General features: G+C 37.6%; 2 protein-coding genes across 2 annotated transcripts; one reads left to right on the plus strand and one right to left on the minus strand.

Annotated features, from left to right (window-relative positions):
• Window positions 1-13: 13 nt before the first annotated feature.
• Window positions 14-2,403, plus strand: LOC106950205 (interferon-induced protein 44-like; the record flags this gene model as incomplete). The annotated part of the gene is made up of 6 exons (XM_015036897.1): window positions 14-69; window positions 442-637; window positions 722-874; window positions 959-1,130; window positions 1,214-1,314; window positions 1,395-2,403. Coding segments are annotated over 6 exons (873 nt in total), but the record flags the coding sequence as incomplete, so codon positions are not given.
• A 477-nt stretch (window positions 2,404-2,880) lies between these two features.
• Window positions 2,881-18,515, minus strand: LOC106950204 (rab GTPase-activating protein 1-like, isoform 10). Its single transcript, XM_015036896.1, has 8 exons — window positions 18,309-18,515; window positions 12,512-12,604; window positions 9,556-9,666; window positions 9,359-9,463; window positions 7,855-7,938; window positions 7,577-7,648; window positions 6,075-6,275; window positions 2,881-5,576 (listed from the first exon to the last, which is right to left on the minus strand). Exons 1-8 carry the CDS (start codon window positions 18,429-18,431, stop codon window positions 5,421-5,423), a joined length of 945 nt encoding a protein of 314 aa, XP_014892382.1. The 5' UTR covers window positions 18,432-18,515; the 3' UTR covers window positions 2,881-5,420.
• Window positions 18,516-20,800: the final 2,285 nt, after the last annotated feature.

Genomic DNA, 20,800 nt, shown 5'->3' on the forward strand with positions numbered 1-20,800 from the left:
ATTAAGTTGCTCTTTACCAGAATCTACTGAACTTGAGAAGCCATGGAGGACAGTCGTCTGGGAATCTCAGTAAGTGTAAAAGTATTTACTCCCTTTCAACTTTTTCAACATTTTGTCAAACATAAATTATTAAAATTTATTTGTAAAAAAAAACATCTGAAAAGTTATACATGAATATGTTAAACCCCTAGTTACTCTGACACCCATAATGAGTTTTCAGTGCAACTCTCACCCTTCAGGAATCAGTGAATAAGTAAACAGAGGCCTCATCTGTTAAATTTAATTTAAATCTCGTTGCTTTGTGAAAATATTATACATTTGTTAGAGATTATTAGAGGTTAAACAAACAATATATGTGGAAGTTTTTATCTTTTTGCTTAAAACAATTGTTCATCAGGTTTACTGTTGGCAGTTTCTCGGTAATTTGATGTTTCTCTGCAGGAAGAGGGCTGAGCTGATGGAGAGCATCAGAACCTACAAACCCACAGTCAGTTCTGTGCCCCAGGCTCGGGTTTTGCTCATCGGACAGGTCGGAGCCGGAAAGTCCAGCTTCTTCAACGCCATCAACTCTGTGTTCAGAGGCCATGTCACCAGCCAGGCCATCGCTGGCAGCTCTTCCACCAGCCTCACCACTCAGGTCTGACTGCTTCTCAGCTACATGGTTTCCTGTGTCTCAGGGAAAAAAATCTTTACAATAGTATATTTTTAAAATGTTTTCTAGTTTCGGACCTACTCTGTGAAAGCTGGACGAGAAGGCAAACCTCTGCCAATCATCCTGTGCGACACCATGGGCCTGGAGGACAGCAAAGGGGCGGGGCTTGATGTGGAGGACATCAGCAGCATCCTTAAGGGTCATATGCCGAATTGTTACCAGGTGGGATGTTTGATAACAGTTTGTGAAGCATAACTTGTGTGTTACATGAAGTAAATTTAACATATTCTTCGTTTACGTCGACAGTTCAACCCCGCTGCTCCTCTTCATGCTGAGACTCATGGTTATCAAAAGTCTCCGGCTGTCAAAGACAAGATCCACTGTGTGGCTTATGTTATTGATGCCAGCAAGGTCTCCATTATGCCCCCAAAGCTGGAGGAGAAGATGGAAGTTATCCGCAGAAAGGTTAACCTGCTGGGTCAGTAGAACCAGTCACTGAATCATTTTACTGATGAATTTGAAAAAAGTTTAAACTTTACAGCATGTTGGAAATGTTTGCAGGGATTCCTCAGCTGGTTCTGCTCACTAAGGTAGATGAAGCTTGTCCTTTGGTGAAAGACGATCTGAGAAACATCTATAAGAGCGGATACATCAAGGACTTAGTGAGGATTCTTTTAAATAAATTACTCTCAGTGTTCATGCTAAGCTTGATAAAACTGTTCTGAACCGCTGTGTGGTCCAGATGCAGGAGGTCAGCGTCAGGTTGGGCGTGCCGCTGTCCTGCGTTGTTCCAGTCAAGAACTACAGCGGGGAGCTGGAGCTGGACCTGAACGCTGATATCCTGCTGCTCAGCGCCGTCATCCAGATGCTCCGGTTCGTCGATAACTACTTCGATGACCTCAGCGACCGACTGAGCAGCGTCGAATGCAAAGATTAAGAATCTGTATTCACAAAACCTGACAGCTCAGGCTTATCCACATGTCCAGATGTGTCAGTATTTATGCATTTATCCAGAACAACTGTAGAGTTTAACATATTCAATGCAGCAGAATGTATTTACTTCATACAGATTGGTTGAAACAACTACGTGTTTCTTTTTTGAGTTTTGGTCTTGGGAAGTTTCACCACAATCTCACCTAGAAATTACTTTACAACTCCAGTCTGATAATTTTGTTTCTCATCGGTTCATCTTTAAATCAGTGCATGATGTTCTTGAAACAGTTCTAAAAGTTTATTCTGCAGGTTTGGCAGTAATCATAATCTGAAACTTTTAAGTTCAACAAAAAAAGATAGGAAATCAGGAAGTTGTTCACTTTAGTGAGTTTGGATAAATCAGTCTCTTTTTGCTTCTGATAAAGTTATTACCTTAATGGTTTTGGTGACTTGGTACTTGTTGGGACATTTATGCAGGACGGATTTTCATGTTAAACTCCTGCAAAATATAGGAGATATATCTGTGGGCATGAAACTGAAGTAAAAGCTAATTAGCAAATATCTGATATTATAGCTTGCATGTGTAAAGATTTGCTTATATTTGACTTTCCTGGATTCCCTGGAATGTTGAAAATGATAACGCTATTTTTTCCTTTGTATCTTTGTTTTGTCACCCAAGAGGAGTTGTTTACAGTTTACTTACTTATGCTTTTTTGGGTAAAAAAACAATCTGAGACAGATCTGACTTATTACTTGCAAGTGTTTATTTATACAAGCTGGAAAAAAATGCAAACACTAATAAAAATGTTGAGAAAACATGCCTGGCATTATTGATATTTATTGAGAGAAATTGCAATAAAATCCATAGTTTAAAGTATTTTGCCTTGTCACCTAATATTAAAGACTCTTTTGTTTTTTTTACTATTTTAAGAGATATACTGTTATGAACTGTGCTATTCTGTGAGAGCTCTGGTGGAAACAAAAACAAACCATCATCCTCCTACTACTTCCTGTCATCTTTGTCATTTTTGGCAGTAGCAACGTCTGGCTGGTGATCATGTGACTTGTATAATGTGAAAAAAGTGTTTACATTGGAGTTGCAAAATCTTTTTTATTGAATTTTGTTTGTTTTTTTTCCAAAATTGGCAAATTAATTTTCGTACTTTGAATCTGTGCAATTTCATGGTCAATAGAAACGCAGCCACTGACAGAAAAATGTTTGGTCAACACGATGCCTGGTTTAACGCTTTGCTTTATGTTCAAAGTGTTTTGTTTCAATAAAAAGCTGAGACTTAATGAACAAACTGAAGTTTATTAATGCAGCTGAAACAGTTTCTGTACACGGAAACAGTGAAGTCAGACCAGCTGAGGAGCCGTCTGTAACAAGACTGAGATCTCAACAACAAACTGTAAACTACACAACGACAGCCGCCTCTAATCTGACTCATCTGCTGCTTCCGGGACTCTGAAATGAACTGAATTAGATTAGAAACGGGCCGATCTCTTCTCAGCAACAGTCATGAGATAAAAACAAACATTTTAAAATAGTGTTTAAAATATCCACGTTTGGTTAGTGCACATAACAGACTGGGAGCTCTCTCCACCCGATTCAACCACTTCCACTCCCAGACTGGCAGAACGGGAATGTCATGGAGAAATGACGCGAATCCTGGGATTAGGTCGTAATCTGTCTGGTACAAAGTAACGTTCAGGGTGGTGCAGACGGTCCGCGGAGCAGAGGAAGACCGTGGAGAGGCTCTTATGGCACAGCTGATGCTCTCAGATACTCAGATGGCTTTTCGTCTCTCCAGCCAGCTGCTTCAGTCATCAACAGAAAAGGCAGCAACGTGAAGATGAAGAAACGACTTCAAACGTTTGAGTTACAGCAAACACACACATAACGAACACGTGGGATTGGTCCGAGTCCAAAGGCCGACTTCAGTGTCAACCAGAGAGAGGAATAAAGCCAAGCAGCTTCTCTGACATGAAGCTAAAGTGCATCGAAATTTACATTTTTGGCAAGAAAATCATCCTCAACATGTACCTGAATATGAAATGTTTTCTGCTTTTGTGCTTTAACCAGATGAATTAAAATAAGTGTAAAAATTCAAGAACAAACGGGATGTTGGCACGATCATACCAGACGGTTTGGCAATGACAGCAATACTGCAACCGCATGTTGCTTATTAGTATCATGAGATAAAATCTGTTTACCTGGGGATAAATTATGCAAAGTAGCAGATGAATGATAATCTGAGTGCTCAGCTGTTTGGAGTTTCTGGCTTTATGGAGATAATTTTAGCTTAAATAAAGATGTTACAAGGAAAGTTTTGCTTTTTCTATTGTGGATTACAATAGTTAAGTACCAGCTTAAAGGTTTTAAAATTTTCTTAGATCAATATTTGAATTTGTGTTTCTAAAAACTTCTTAGAAATTCTGCATCATTTCTAGAAATCTGATCTATCCAACGAAACGAGACAAAACATCTTGTTTCGTTTGTCTATTTTGACTAATTTCCATTTGCACTAAACTTGAACAGTGAAAAAGAAGAGCGCCACCTATCACTCCTACTGAAGTATTGCCGTTTTGAGAGTTTAATTGGCAAGCAGCTGACTGCAGACTGGCTACAACTGCAAACAGCCCAACTAATCAATCAGCTAATATCAACTCTTTAAAGAGAAAAAAAGAGAATTTTCTAAAAATCTAGCAATAATTTATTCCATATTTATGGATCAAAATAACATAACATGCTACAGAACAACTGGAATAATTAAAATGTGAGATTATTTTAACAACAGCAGGAACAATTGCTGTGTTTCTGTTTTAAATAAAAGTGATTTGATCACGATCTACTTTTTGATTACTATTTTTTGAAACGTTTTAAGAGACCCATAAGGGTCAACACCTACAGGCTTCCACTCGGCTAACTTTTAAGGCCAACAGATGCTGTTATAAACCTGTTTGAAAGAAATTTGGCCTCTTGGTGCTTTAAACTTAAAATATTAAGTGCTAACTATGAAAAAATAGTCAAATTGAATAATTAAAAGTTGCAAAATATAAAAGATAAATGTTCTGAGAGCAGAAAACATGTTGGACACGGTTCGGGGTGAGCAGAAACTCTCTGCAGGTCGTCACTTTTTGGCTCCTCGGCGTTTGGACCCGAGCCGATCCGTCACACACTGTGCTTACATCAACATCTACAGAGATGAGATTCAACTTCCAAACAGTAGAAAAGAAATATAAGAGCTTTTCTGTGTCTTTTTTCTTTTAAGGAACTGTACAAGATTATTTAAAATAAAAAAAGTCAACAATTAGTTATACATATTTATAAGACAACATTGTTTACGTTATATTACTATAAAGAATTGCAACTTGTGTGATATTTTAATTGACTACAGTAGGCAGTATTCCTTTCTTTAGAGAGCTGGGTGTTTATGTTTTTAATAGTAGATGTATAAAACTATTGTGATGGATTTAAAATCATTTCCTATTTTGTGGTTTAAGTTTCAGCTACTAGAAAAATCCTGACCGTTATTTCTCTGCAATAGCAACAACTGCCCACAAGATGGTGCTAATTGACCTGTAAGATGCCTGTGACAAATTAACTTTAAACTAATTTCGGACTTCATCTTCACCAGACTGAGTAGCTGTAGAGCAGAGAACGTCTTTCCCTCCTCTTCATCGTCCGCAATTTAAGGAAGCTCATCTTTTTCCAACCCACTGAAAAAAAAAGGAATACTGCATTTCTCCTTCACTACTTTCTTCAGCCTTTGTTCGCAACGCTAGTGTGCATCCTGCAGGGGAATGTTGGAGGGGCAAAGTGATGGAGGTCCGGCTAGGCGGGCCCGTCCTTCGGAGAGGACGGAGTCTGAGACACGGAGCTGGAGGACGAGGAGGCCGAGCTCTTCAGAGAGCCCAGCGTCTTGCTGAACCACGAGTTCTTAGCAGCTTGGATTTCCGTCATCAGGACGCCTCGCTGATGCTCCAGCTCCTGCAGGACAGAGAGGGGAACAGAGTAAACAGAGAACAGAACCAGAACTCTGACCGGGCTTCCTAGTGTTTCATTATGGATGCAAATTTAGTTTTTATTAAATTTGCAAACAAATAAAAATTTGCATTTTATGCAAATAAATACTAAATTTTTGCTTGGGATTTCACAGACATGTCAGTAGTTTATAGAATAAAAGAACAATGTTCATCTTACTCAAACATAAACATATAAAAAGTTTGTGAAGCTGGATAAGATCAGCTTCACATATAAGTATCAGCCTCCATAGATTTAATGCATTAGCCTGTGTAAGAAAAATGAGGATTTTTATTGTAATCGTCAGCAAATAAACCTAAAATTTTATTTATTTTTTCCCATTTAATTTTTCCCAGTGAGGAACAATGATGCACTGCAGGAGAGGGTTACATCCCTTTTCTTAAAATAGATTTCTTCTCTCCCTGTGGATGAACGATTATTTTAAGCACGTTTGGTTCTGCTCACCTGGATTCGGCACTTTGCCTCCACCAGCTGCAGCTTGGTCTGAGCCAGCTCCAGCTCCAGCTGCCTGAGCTGCTCCTTCAGCCCGTCCTTCTCCTCGTCCAGAGGCTCGCTGGACGTCCCGTCGCCGCCGGGGGACGACGCCTGCAGGGAGCCCACGGGGCTGAACAGGTCTCTGCAGTGTTCGCAGCTCATCACTTTATTCTGCACAAACAACACATCTGCTTATGGCGCTGATGTAAGAAAGATGAAGAAATTCTGCAAAGCAGAGAGATTAGATGCAAGACGCAGAGAAAAACAGCTTCAACTTGCAATTGATATTTATTGTACAAAATCAGGAAACAACAATATAGACAGTTTTAATATCTCATCATCTTCTGAGTATTGTCTGTGTAGCAACTCTTTAAAGACTGCAAAAACACTAAACTTTACCAAGTACTTTTTCATCTAGTTTCTACTGCAAATAACTACAAATAACCACAAAACAAAAACACCAAATCTTACCAAGTGTTTCTGGTGCAAATGTCACTAGAATAAGAATGAATTCACTTACAGGTAACTTTTTAGCAAGACATAAGAGTAGACCTGCTGCAATAAACAATAAATCAACCAAATGCATGATAAATTGAAACAAGCTCCATAATTTCCATTTGCATGATTTATCATTTTTCTCTTTTCTCTCTTTCTACCAAAAACTGGAAGACAAAACTCTTCACTTTCATGTTTTGGTCTGAACTAACCATTTTTTGAAGGAAATTTTTGTTCACAGAAACTTCATAATTCACTTTAATTACTGTTTCTTTTGTTTTGTTTGTGTTTTGACTACTTAAAATATCTACCAGTTGCAGTGTTAAATGTTTATTAATGTTTGACTATATGTTCTTATGTCCTTAAAATGGTCTCAAAAAAACAATATTAATCAATATTAAACAATTTATCGTCCAGAAATATTATTTATCGTGATAGGTTGATGTAGGAGATTGTCTTGAGTAAATAATTCCCAAATATTGATAAATATACACAAGTTACACTGACCACATATTTAATTAACAAGACATTTTACAGTGTTATAAGTGAAGTAATCTGCCAGTGGAACACGTACTTTTTAAATCAATATTAAGGAATTATTTACTGAAAACAAGCTCCTTTATTTAGCTAAACCGTAACTTGTAAGGTAGATTTGTCTTATTTTTAATGTACTGAGGAAACTAGAAACTAAACTGAAAATACTTGGCAGGTTTTTGTGTTTTTGCAGTGTCTCGGTGTGATCAACTGTTGCAACACATTAAAGTGTTAAGAATCAAATTTAAGAGTCTGCTGCCTCCCAGCGCCTGTTTAATGAGGACTAAACGTTTGTGTGGGATTATTTCTGCATTGAAGCTCCTTGTTGCTGTGATGGTTCACAAAAATCCTCGCTGTCCCACTCAGCCCATATGTGTTTTTTTTAATCTGAAATTTAAATGTCTCGTAGCTTTCATCTGTGCGTTAGGCGTGTATAATCTCACCCTGACGATGTCGAGCTCCTCTTTAGTCGCCGCCTGCTGTTTCTCCAGCCTGGTGCTCAGCTGGGAGCAGATCTGAAACGAGGCGAGGAAGATGAAGGGGAGTTACACAAGACATGACACGGCCATAAATGCAACACTTAAGTCTCTATTGCTCATCTAAATTATGGATACTTAACATAAACAAATCCTTATGCTTGTGCAAATAAACCCAAAAAATGTCTCATGAATCTGCAAACGTTCTCCACAGTTGCAGTAACATTTTATGCTTCTCCTGTTACCTGTTTGTACTCGGCTATGATGGCGGTGGTTTTCTTGATCTCCATCTCTGCTTTCTCCAGTTCCCGCCTGAAAACCTCCTTCAGCTAAAGGAGACAAAGGGGTGAATAGAAAAAAACTAAAACCACCAAAACAAACAAAAAAATACCGTTCAACTGATTTATGTACAGAAGCTTTATTTATTGGTGTTAAATTTGTTTTTTTGTTGAAGCAAACCAACAAATTAAACAGATTAAAGGATAGTTTATCTGACACGTTTTTCTCCCCTCTAGATTTTTAGTCTTTTTTCACCACGGAGAATAAAAACTTCCCTTAATGAAACATCAGACACAGAGTGAAACAGGGTCAATTATATTCAATACAAAAGATGCTCAAATGCTATAGTGGCTTGCAAAATAATTGTCAAAAGTAATTTCATCTGTGAAGAGGGAAAGAAATCTGTAAAGTGTGGCATGTATTTATTTTTCAGACTCATAATTTTAAAGAACCACCTTCTGTCTCAACCATCTTGAAATTCTTGCCCATTCTTCTCGACAAAAGTAGCTAAAGCTCAGGAAGTATGAATGGAGAGTATCATTTAATTGTGTCTCATATTTATATCTGGGCTTTAACTAGGCCACAGAGAGATGCATGTGTAGGGTTGCTGAAATGTGAGTCTTTAGCTCATCCACCGTCTCATCAACTCTGATCAGCTTCCCTGTTGCAGCTAAAGAGAAACATCCCCACAGCATGATGCTGCCTCCACCCAGCTGGAGTCGCTGCTTTATAATGTCAATTTTATTTATAAAGCACTTTAAAAACAGATATTAACTACACCAAAGTGCTGTACAGCATTCATTAAACACAGATAACATAAGAATAAAACACACATTGAAACAGACAAGGGAAGTAAATTACAATGTCAGGCCTTTTGGAAAAGCTAAAGAATAAAAACTAAGAAGTGATTTAAAATGTTCCCGACTGTTGGCGGATCTAATGTCAACAGGTAAGTTGTTTTCACACCTGGTAGTTCATTAGACTGGGTTTGATTGACTTTCACACTGAACTCTGCCAAATGAAACAACAAGCCATTTGGAAAACCTGTTCCCCTCCTCGCCTGTGGGGGCGCTGCACCAAGATAATCTCAACTGAACTAAATTAAAATCAGTAAAACTTGACTGAGATTTTGAAGTTGCAACCCTTAATTTATCAAATCCTTGATCAAACTAAGAGCAGAACAGTCTGCATAATGAGAATATCTGATTTCTGGCTGATTTTGTCTAAATGTCAGCCGGAGCGATAACGTGACCTTTAGTCATCATCCTTCACCCGAATCAGTTTTCTCTGCTCACTGACAGCAGCTGAATGCAGCCATTAACGGACGTTCTCCTCCTAAAGATGGGAACAGGGAGGCCATTCATGCAGCTTCACATGAGTAACTCTGATAATGCCTGAGAAAACAGGCTTTGTTCAGCGAGTTGCAGCCGTTGGCTGAGGAGCTGGACGGTAACCCAGGACGAACGCTACCTGAGCGGTCTCCTCCTCATGCCGCCTCTTCTCCTCCTCCGTCTCCACCAGCCGCTGTTTGGTGCTCAGCAGCTCTTTGTTCAAAACATCGGCCTTGTCTTCAGCCTGATCGAAACAACACCACACACGTTATATGATGTCCAGCATGAACTGCAGGGTGACACTGTTTTCCTAAAACCAAGTCCAGGTGTTGTTACCTGGTCCAGATCGTTCCGCAGGGCGATCTTACTGGTGACCAGCTCATGTGCCAGATCGTCATTCTCCTGCTCCAGCCTCATACTGGCTTCTTGTAGACGCCGGTTCTCTCTCTACACACAGCAACACACACACACACACACACAATAACACACTCATTTAGGATCAATATCAGGGCATCTTCAGGTCTCAGAAAGTCAAATGTAAGATTTTATGTCCCATTAGTGGAGTCTCATGACTGCCAGGCTGGCAGTAAACGTGTCACATGACACGGATCTGATGAGAGCAGCAAGAAACTGTTGTCCAGGATCGGTCATCTGACCCTGATTTCCCTGTCACTTTCAAAATAATTTCATTTTCTAATGCTTGAGTGACACTAAACTTACATAAATATTCACAGATATATGCATGAGAGACCTGAACTGATGGCTCAGCTTTCATATATATAAATAAGTGCAGGGAGATCATCAACCAACACCAAACTTAGTCATTTTTGCTGCAGATACACATGCATCAAATTGATAATTTTTCATAAAACTCTTGTTACCACTATCTAATCAAACCATTCTCCTTAACTAACAAAACATAAAATTATATAAACAGCAAATCTCTAAACATTTAACATTAACATTGAATGAGAAGGTGTTTTGGAGCAGAGGAGGCTTACCGAGCGCCTGTCCGCGGTCAGAACGTCCACAGATAGAGCGACTGGAAGCGCTGACTAAACTTCAACACATGATCCTGACAGCCTCACTTTCCTGTCACACACTTCCCAGCCACGCTTTCTCTCTCTACAGACTCTTTTCCATTTATAAATGCTTCTATTTTCCATTGGTTTGAATACCAAAAGCATGACGGAAGAGGAGCAATTTACCACACTTCACATTCACACATGCAAAAAAAACAGAAATACATAACTCACCCTTGAAATCTTCCAACTCCAAAGAGTTTTTATTTTTTATTTTAATTAAATTCTGTTATCTGCACCAATAAAGCAGGAGGGTTCTGGATTTTTCTCATGAGCAGTAAAAGTGATTCCAGAGCAGCAGGTCAAGCCTAACATCTTATCTGCAACTAGACTCTTCCTTCCTTCCTTCCTCTGCTCCACAAGTAGGTGTTTATCCTGCAGCGCATCGCCCTCGTCTCTGGGAGAAAATGACCACAATCAACTCTGGATGTTTGTCTATTCTGGTTGTTTATGTGTTGCTCAAAGACGATTGGTTCCAATGTAGAAAACATGTCTGCACTTTAGTAACTTGTACTGCCTTCTCTCAGTTTAGTCCGACGTTCAACCAACCCTCAACAAGCAGATTAACAGTTATTCCTCTTGAAAATCTTAAAAAATGTTCATTGTAACAGAAGAACAACAAGTTTACCAACTATAAAATGAGTAAGAAATCTCTCTAAATACACTTTGCATCCAATCTCAACATATTCTTGAAGGTTACCTGACAAGCAATGAATTCAAGTCTACATTTCTTAAAAGATGTACCAACAAAAGATAAAATAACTTATCTTTATTAAGTTATTTTAATAAAGATAATCACAATAAGTTATTTTAATAAAGATAATCACAATAATATTTATTGTGATTACAAAATTATTTGTCTTGATCAGTTCCGATGAGTTCACACTTTTGTGGATATTAAAATCAGTCAGTAAATTATTGTTGATGAAGGCTGATGAACTGTATCGCATTTCTAGTCACACTTATCACTCCAAGCATTTTACACTAGAGCCACATCCACCCAAACTGTCAGTTTTAACCAAAAAAAGTTAAGATCGATCAAAACGGAGACAAATGTAACTCAGATGCACCACAGGTTTGCAAAAATCCATGACCACCGACATGCATACAGGTTTACACATAAGGCTTAAATCCACTGAAATTACTAACCAACAAATTCATTCTATACTTTAACAAAAATACTAATAATAAACCAACAAGAAAACAAACAAAATGAATAAACCAATAAGTTAAAATCAAAGACTTAAGCAAAACAAGCAAATTAGAAGCTGGAATTGAACCAGCAGGTTTTGGATTCGCCTCCCGTTCAGTGGTGCTTTTAACTAAATGGTTAGCTGGAGGTGAGGATGAGCAATTGGAAAGAAGGACAGAGAGAAGGATTAACAGAAGGATGAAGGAATGGATGGACAGAATGATGGATGAATGAAGGCACAGATGGTCGGACATACGGACAAACGACTGACTTCTGAACAGAGAGGTAGACAACCACGTAGTAGCAAAAATTCAGTTTCTTTGGGTCTGCCAAGATTAACTCAGAAGTTTTTTCTTTATATTTTGGAACAACAAACAATTTCCAACATGGAGATATCATGGCTCATCCTCCACTTTGAGATTCTGCTCTTGAATTTAATGACAAACCAAGCAGAGTGCCTTAAAGCATCAGCAGTTCGAGCTTCACTGAGATTAAAAGGAAATTAATTAATCCCATCAAAAACCTCCTCATGAAATCTTCAGGTTTGTAGTCGGGATAAAAGTTTTTCCCTTTCTCCGTGTTTAAAGGCTACATTTTATTTTCTCTACTTATCCAGACCTGGAAAATATTTAAATCAAATTTTATAATTGTACAGAGTAACTCTGGTGGTGAGTCAACCAGTATTACTTGCTTTAATAAAAACAGAGAAATTATTTGGAAAAGTAAGAAAATCTATGAACAGAACTAAAGCATCTGCCTCATCATGAACAAAGATGTTGCTGCTGTGCTTATCTGACTCAAGGCAGAATAATCTAAAACCTATTTTTAAAGATGTTAGCATCATTAATGACAAGTGAGTCACTGGAACCAAAAATACTTTCACAAACACCGTCTAACAAAGCAAAGCTGTTTCTAATATTAGAAAAAAAAAAGATTTCCAGTATAAACCCAAAGATAAAATTAGCAGCGACAGAAACACCTTCTCTGTCAGCGTTTAGATCAAGTTGAGTTTTCAAACCTGGTATCGATCGATGGGGTCTTCTTGTTGCAGCTGGCTCTCTCTCAGCGTCTGATACTCCTTCTCAAACTTTTTCAGCTTTTTGGTTGGAACCTGAAAAAAATAATAAAGTTGAAAATGTAAACGTTACTCTATAAATGCTGTTTTATTAAATGTCTGCAGGCTTAATAAAAGGTTAAATGTGTCATTCAGATTTATTCAGAGGACTTTAACTTTGTTCTGAGACATGATTAGTGATTTTATGCGAACATTAAGACGATTAAAGTTCCAGTTTGGCTTCTTCCTCAAAGTGAAAGTCGTCTCTAAGTTCCCACCATTTTAGGCCTACAGTAATGGATCTTGATGCTTTTCTTCAGCAGTGACAATAAGTTCATGTTCAGGTTTGAAGAGCTGAAGATTCAATATCAGTGAAATCAAACCTGGAAAAACTTCAGACTTTGGAAGAAGTTCAATCGATTGAAGGCTTGCATGATGTGTGCCTGATCCAATGCGTCTGAATAACATGGCTGAATAAAAGGTTAATAAAGATAATAAAAATCCACATAAATTTTTATTTCTAAAAGAAAAATGCTGAAAATTAAAACCTTGCATCTTCCTTGATAATTGTGAACCAGTCTGGGTTTGTATTTCCCAAAAAATTAAAATAAAACCCATCAAAGTACGAGGTTGTAAAATGTAAAAAAGTTTAAAGTGTATTTTCTTTATCTTCTGACTGTACTCCCATAATTTTGAGTTGAATGTTAAGAAATTTATTTTTCACAAGTATTTTTCACTCATCTTCATAGCAACACTTTTGGGTTATACAGACATTCAAAAGTGGAACAAAATAGAGCTGAACTCTAAAATTAAAGTTTTTGGCTCTATAAAAATCAGCTGTACATCTCGGAAACAAAAATAAAACAAACACAGGAACCCAAAATTACCATAAAACACCTCAAATCAGCTAAAGTCAAACAGCACAACACCGGTACCTGCTTACATCCACAGGGAAATGCAAACATCTACCTGCAGATGTTTCCACTGAAGCCATTTCACACTAAACAACTCGCAGGTGTAAAATCCGGCTAAACACAGATCATAACTTCTCTACCCCGCGCCTCGGCCTGTGCTGCAGGTAGACGGTGATGTCATCTCCCCTGAGTGGAAACAGCGTTGCCACCGTCGAGGTTTGGGATTGCATGGCCGACCCGGTCACATGACCTCTCTTTTGAGACTGGGATGGGTTTCATTTCAGCCTCTCACAAGCTGCATTTGAACCCAAGGAAATGATCTGTGTTATATTTTCTAGTAGGTTCTTTGTCCTACAGTAAATTTCATCGAACATCTTGAGAGCAAGAGAAGTGGTTTCATTTAGTCAGATGAATTTACCGAGTGTTTGTTGCTCTCTACTTCACCTGTTTCCAACAAACAAAAATAAAAATGATAGCTAAATTTCACAGATTCGCCAAGAAATCATCTGGCGACCAGAATTGGTGCAGTTTAGGAAGATGAAACACTTTGGCGTGACGCTATTTGACAGATTATAGGTTGTTGTTTACAAAGCAGCCAATCAAGGAGTGCCATTCATTCGCTGCTGATTGGCTGCAATGCAGATACGAGGAAGCTTCTGTGTTAGTGCTGAGATGGTTTCCACTGAGGGAAATAAGTAATTTTTATTATTTACCATCATTATTATCATTATTTTTTCTCTCCGATTTATTTTTACATTTTATTTATAATTGTATAACACAGATTAGGAAGAATTTATAGTTGTACATTGGCAAGGAATTGGTAATTTTTCTGATGCTGCATGTTTGATTATTTACAATTGTCATTATTACCATTATTATTATTATCCATAAATTTTCTTACCTTATGAGTTGGTTTGTAACCATTTTATTATAACATGGTTTTAATTACACATTTTTGATAATTATTGAGTCAGCAATAAATATGTCAAATTGAGATAAGGGGTGGGATTAAATAAGTGTTCACATCTTCCTGTTCCTTTTCAAACAGAAAAGAAGTGGTAAACTAGTTATTTTGTTAAAAACTATTAGCATTTTTTGAGGGGCTCTATAATCTTTGTGGATTTTATCTATTTGTGGGCAGCTTCCAGGATATAAACAGCTGAACCTTTTCAAGGCTAAACCTAATTGTAAACTTTAAAAAAAAGTCCTAAAAACTAATGCTGAGATGTTTGTTTTCCAATGAAAGAGCACATTGTGCACTTCTAATATTCATATTAAGGTCAGAAACTGTTTCTCTGACTTAATAAGATTAATAAAAGTCCTTGAAATGTCTCCTTTGTATAAATTTACATTTATCTTTTACATTAGCGTCCTAAGAGATAGACTCAATGATAAATGATTCCACAGTTTCACTCTGGAGTTAACAGCTGAAAAACTTTTTCTAATCACATTTTGTGTTTGTTTTAAGGTTTGTATCTACTGCCTTGTGTTAACGCAATACTTTGCAATGCAGACGCCCTCCACTGATAAACCATTGAAGCAAAACACAGTGTGCAATACGTGGGGCTCCACACTGAGCTGCTAGTTCACCGTACAATCTAATGATCCGAATCAAGTGCTAACATCACAGCTCATAAATCAGACAAACAAATTCCCCTCAGATACCAGAAAATTCAGCCTCTGCTGGATGACTGACTATCACTTTCTTCTGCATCATTGGTGATAAACTGAACAGAGATTTTCCCAGAAGGCATTGGGACTACTACGGAGAAAAAGGCCTGACTAAAGAGAAGTTTTGAACAACCTCAACACACATTTATAAGTACGACCAGTTCAACTGACTCTTGTGTTTTGCCCTCATGGTCTTTTCCATTTGTTCCTGCTCAGGTTTGTTTACCTTATTGAGTTGTGGCATGCTTGATCTACATGCAACAATATTTCAGTGTGGGTGTCTACTAAATGTAACTTTATTACATTTATTTCTGCATGTTATAATGTGACCTTAAAATAAAACCCAAATCATCCCTGCCATGCTTTTAATTGGGACCGGCTGCTTTATATTGTTGATTCAAGATTATATTTAAATTGTGAAGATTGCATTTCACAGGAAGTGATACCAAAGGAGCCTTTTAATGATGAGCAGATAACATAGTTTGTTTATCAGCGCTTAGTTTCCTTTTGTGAAACACAGCATGACAAAACTAAATTAAAAAACAACCAACTTCCCTTCGGCTCATTTCTTCAGCTGAAAACTTTGACTTTTCCTCCTTTTACGACCAACTTATCAGGATTCTTCTGCAAACAAACTTCATGAACCACGCGCAAGTCTTTTCATATTTTACAAACTTTAAGCGCTTTATTTTAAAGCTTGTCTTCCCCTCTATGGGCTAGAAACACATAACTATATGTTTCACATTTTATCTAGTATGAGCTGCTCTTATATGACTTAATATAGTTACAGGAAGACAACATTACATTTAAATACATGCATTTAAATGTATTTACAAAAAATCTTACATTTTTCTAAAGAAACTGTTTTCAGGCTTGACTTTTCTATAATTCTTTAGTATTTATCTTTTCCTTTTACTGTTGCAGCTTAATGATAATTTGGTTAAATAATATTTATGTACAAATTTAACTCATATCAATTATATTTGAATTCATGTCTTTGAAACTAGGAAAAGGAAAGGAAAAATCAACAAACAATAAAATAAGCTACTACAGATAGCTTGATGGCAGAAGCATATGCTGGTGTTGTTTGTGAGCATAAAGTTTAATTATAACGTATGAAAATGCCTTCTTTTACGGTCAATTTTCTCATTTTATGTGCACCTTTAAGCATGAAATACTGGCTAATGTCAGCAGATTGTGCTAAATTAGCATTTGCTCTCTGTGAATGATTGTCCTGCATCTCTTGGCAGGATAATTTGCTTCAACTACAACTATTTTTTTTAAATTTGGTTTTAAATAAGAGAGAAACTGTTTGCAGCCGCAGCCTGATCAATATTTTAACCTCTTTTTCCACTACGTGTGTAAGATCAGCCTAATGTTACTTTTTAGGGCTCAACAACATATTTTAAGGAATTGTAGCCGTATTTTAATGCAATGAAAGATGGTGTCACAGGATGCTTTGAAAGCTATACAACTGTAGTGCAGTAAAGCCTTTATAAACAATAGACTCAGTGGAGAAAAGGAAAACTTTATTCTGTAGTCTTTTTCCTTTCACTGCTGTGCTGAATTACAGGGAGACTATGCTCTCCACAGGGACATTTAAAGACCATGCAAGGCTGCCGGTTTGCTAGGTCTCCATGCTCATACATTCAGGAACATTTCCTCCTTCTCACTGGATAAATCTGGAAGTGAAATCTTCACTTTATGAACTCAAATTTTAGATTTTGGGAGAATCCTGCATTCCAGATGTGTTAAGGTAAGGTAATTTTATTTACTCAGATGACAGAGTGTTGTCATCGCTCTGATTCAAGGTTTGTTTTCAATGTAAAAATTAATTCAGCCATCATGACACACAGGCCTGAACATAACTGAAAAAGTTGTAAAAATAATGAAATATGTATTTTAATTTTGAGTTATCATGAAGGCTAGAACAAATTCGGCACATCTAAGTGGATCTGTTGTTCTGTGCTGCAAGGAGGGGAAATCTCTCATTAGGAGAAACATCCTTTAGTGAATATAAGTGGTATTTTTTTCCTTTGGTTAGAGGTCTGGTGACTGCAAATCTCTTAACATGTGATTGTTACACATCTCATACTTCTGTTATGCTATAAATAAAGGATTTTCAATTTGATTATGTTGGTATTCTTTGCAATGGTCCAACCCTTTAAGGGGTTTTTGGGATAAAAACAGCAAAAAGATCCCAACAGAAACCTATTAACTTATAATCAAATGTGTCACTGACTGTAGGGTTCCAAGGTTTTTCTGTCATTTTTACCAACATGTTCTAAATATATAATAGCTAAAGTATTCACTAAGACATCCTTCAAATCTCTGACATACTTCACAGAAATGAAGCAATTTCATGACGTCATTTTTATTTAATTTTTAGCCCAGTATTTTTATCCACAGTGGATGTATATTAGTTTCATATGAGTCACGCAACAATTGACCTTCAGAATTACACAGGAAGCGACACGTTTCTTAATCTTTACTTCACCACCAAACTTTTCATTTTCAAGACATTTCTAGATTTCCATGGACAAACTAGATTATAGCTGCACATTTTCAGCAACTCACATGACATCTATATGCACGTGTAGCTTCAGAGGATAAAAATGCATCCTCAAATGCTCCATTTCCAGAACATTTGGTGAGATAATGAGAGGTCAGAAGGTCAGCACTGATAGAGGACACACAATTAAAAGATAGAAAATGGTACCAGGACCACTTTTAGCTTCCTGACCTGAATCCCTGATGCTGAAAATGGAGCTTTAGTCCCAAAACTCCTGGCTCAGATCTCAAATCAGGTAACAAACAAAGCAAAACAATATGAACTCACTGCAAGGAGAAAAGCTCCGACATGACAGAGAAGCCTGAACGTTTGAATATTAAAATAAGGACAAGCCACCTGGAGATTAGAGGAAAACGAGGTCAAAGAATTAAATTACCCACGAGAAGGAGGCTCAAACCCGTGCACACAATTACTCAATTTACCCCAAACGTCAGAAACGGTTCCTGAAACATGAACACCCACACATTCATTCAAGAGCATCAACCACGTGGAAAGAAATACATAGTTTCACTAAAAATGCATCTTTCTAAGAGCAGCTCTAGTGCAGTTTTCTGAATTAGATAAAGAGAAAGACGAGAGAGAGAAGAAAACGAAGCAGACCTACCACAGGTCTGAAAGATCGCAGCGGTTTAGAGTGAGCAACCAAACAAGCCAAGGTGTCCTCCTCGCCCGGACGATCCACTACATGAGCGTCATAGGCCACCATGATGGACACCTCCTGCATCATCTTGGTTCCTGCTTGCTCCGAGCAGCGAGGAGGAGGAGTGGACGAAGAGGAAGGAGGGAGCGCGCGGCTGAGAGGTTTTGTTTCTCTCTGAAAGCGCAGAAGGCAACTGGCTGCCTTCAAGAGTCCCACAGAGGCAAAGCCACGCCCACTGAGGAGGAGGAGGAGGAGGGAGAGCAGCACAACACACCTGTTTGTCTCTCCCTCTCCGTAACGCTAGAAGTGCGTGACAGAGGAGGATGAGTTTGCTATTTCTTCCTCTCCACTGAGCACTTCCCTCTTTCTGCTCACTCTCTCTTGTTTGTGCTCCTCCCTCCTTCAAACGCAGTTTTTTCTGTTTCCTGCTGCTAGTGAAAATAAAGATAAAGGCCTGTTTACACAGTTACACTCTGTGTAAGTGTGTATGAGCGATAGGAAGGAAGTCGTCACATCAACCGCAGTGACTTCTGTTACATTCCCACAGAAGAAGGCGAAGAGAGAGAAAATTCAAAGCTGTCAGAGCTCCTGCAGGATCCCAGAGGAATCAATTAAAGCTTTCAATAAAACTCCTTCAAGAGATCTGGTAACAGCTTCCCAATCAGCTGTAAGGAAAGAAACATTTAAGATTAAAGAAACGAACCGCGAGAAATCATTTCCATCACCAACATCAACTTTTTCCATCATTAAGGCTGTGTAACTTTTATAGAAAATATTTCTTAACCGATTTATTTTCTTTACAAATCTTTAATTTGTCCTCCAACCTTTGCAGCTAAATGCAAAACAAACTTTGGTTGCAGCTAATAAACTAAAACTGATCACTTTAAAAGTGGTTAAATGTTCTGTAATGATCCATATTAGCCTAACTTTTTATGGAACAAAAAACCTGCTACCCTTTTTATTGCCAATGTAAATTCTAGTTATTACAAGGTTGCCCAACGTGTGGCTCAGGGGCCATTAGTGGCACCTGGTATTATTCTTGACTGCAGTTCAGGAATATTAAAAAGTTAGCTCCTGAGCACAGGTGTTTGGTGCAGGTGGTTTATTTTTAATCGTGGCAGAAATCTTGGTAAATTATAAAGTATTCATCCTTAAATAACCACACAAATGTATTTAGTTCCAACCACACAGTGACCTAAATCTGACTCTTCTGGCTCCAGACTGATGAAACTTTTGCTAAATTTTTCAACAAACAACTGATAAACATTTCTTTAAATAATGTAAATCCACAAAAACTTTCTTAAGTTTTGGGTCTACAATTGTTTACACATCTCTACAATAAAAAACAAATCTGACATTTATTTAATTAAACTACCAAGTCGGTAAAATAAAAACATCATAGTGCAAGTTTTTATTAAAAATATGGCAGATTTTATGACGATTTTGGCACGTGACAAAAAGTTTGTGCACCCCTGAGTTAATAGGTCAAAATGGCTACACACGTTTCAGTGTGACATTCAATGTGCTACACTATCTTTCAATATTAAAGACTTTCAAAAGTAAATTAGCATAAAAGTATCTTTAACTGGCTACCTGTGAGTTTGGAGTCGCCTGATTCCTCTGCATAGTTTCTGACTAACATTCTTGACCTTTCCTACACGGGGTCAAACTAAAACCGGCCTCCAGCTCCCTCCGCATGTTTGTAGGTTTACATTTATCTTTAGATCTTGGAAGTTTAAAATATTACCACAGCTTCTGCGTTTTCACCCATGACTCAAAAGTTATGCTTTAAGTTGACGGTTTTTCAACACTCCTGGCTCTTATTTTGCCTTAGTTTGAAAAAGATACAAAGGTTTATTGAAGTTTAGATTCTCAGCTGGTTGATAAATCAACCCTATAAACAGGAAATAAATGCAAAGACTTTCATCTGCTATTTTAAAGTCGTCACTCTGGTTGTGGGTATGATGGATTTTTCCAAAACGGCTGAGAAATTCAAATTCCTCCGAAAATCCGCAGAAAGCTTAAGCCACTCCACTACCCGTTGTGTTCATCAAGCAAAGGTGCTGAGAAATTCTTTCGCCGTTTTAAGCTGCTTATGGAGTTCGGCTGATCCGATTTAAATGCTGACAGACAGAAATATGGGGAAGAAACGGGAGGGTGAGGAAAAGCAATGCATCTTGTATAAGATGGTCTGTCTTCTAGTAGGACGATGTTTGAGTTTTACATTCATTCTTTATGGAAAACAAAGGTACAGCTACATAAGAGATTAAATGTTATTTATTTTCCTTGTGAATTAGTGCTATAAAAACTGAACTAAATAAAAAATTATTGTATATATTATTTTTGAAAGTAAAAGCAGACAAATCTAACGATATTCCTACACGCTGTTGATAAAAATAATAATACTAAAGTCGCCCTCAGCAAGGCAAAAAACAAGGAATATACAAGAGTAAAAG

The sequence above is a fragment of the Poecilia latipinna genome, unplaced genomic scaffold (assembly GCF_001443285.1).
Source record: "Poecilia latipinna isolate Pla-1442-1.1 unplaced genomic scaffold, P_latipinna-1.0 Scaffold385, whole genome shotgun sequence".
In the NCBI taxonomy this organism is placed as follows: domain Eukaryota; kingdom Metazoa; phylum Chordata; class Actinopteri; order Cyprinodontiformes; family Poeciliidae; genus Poecilia; species Poecilia latipinna.

Excerpts from the sequence above, each read along its gene's own strand:
- LOC106950204 (XM_015036896.1), bottom strand. The coding sequence starts at position 18,431 with ATGATGCAGGAGGTGTCCATCATGGTGGCCTATGACGCTCATGTAGTG. Across the intron at positions 9,667-12,511 it reads ACCCCATCGATCGATACCAG|AGAGAGAACCGGCGTCTACA; the intron begins GTTTGAAAACTC and ends TGCTGTGTGTAG. Across the intron at positions 5,577-6,074 it reads AGGCAAAGTGCCGAATCCAG|GAGCTGGAGCATCAGCGAGG; the intron begins GTGAGCAGAACC and ends TCTGTCCTGCAG.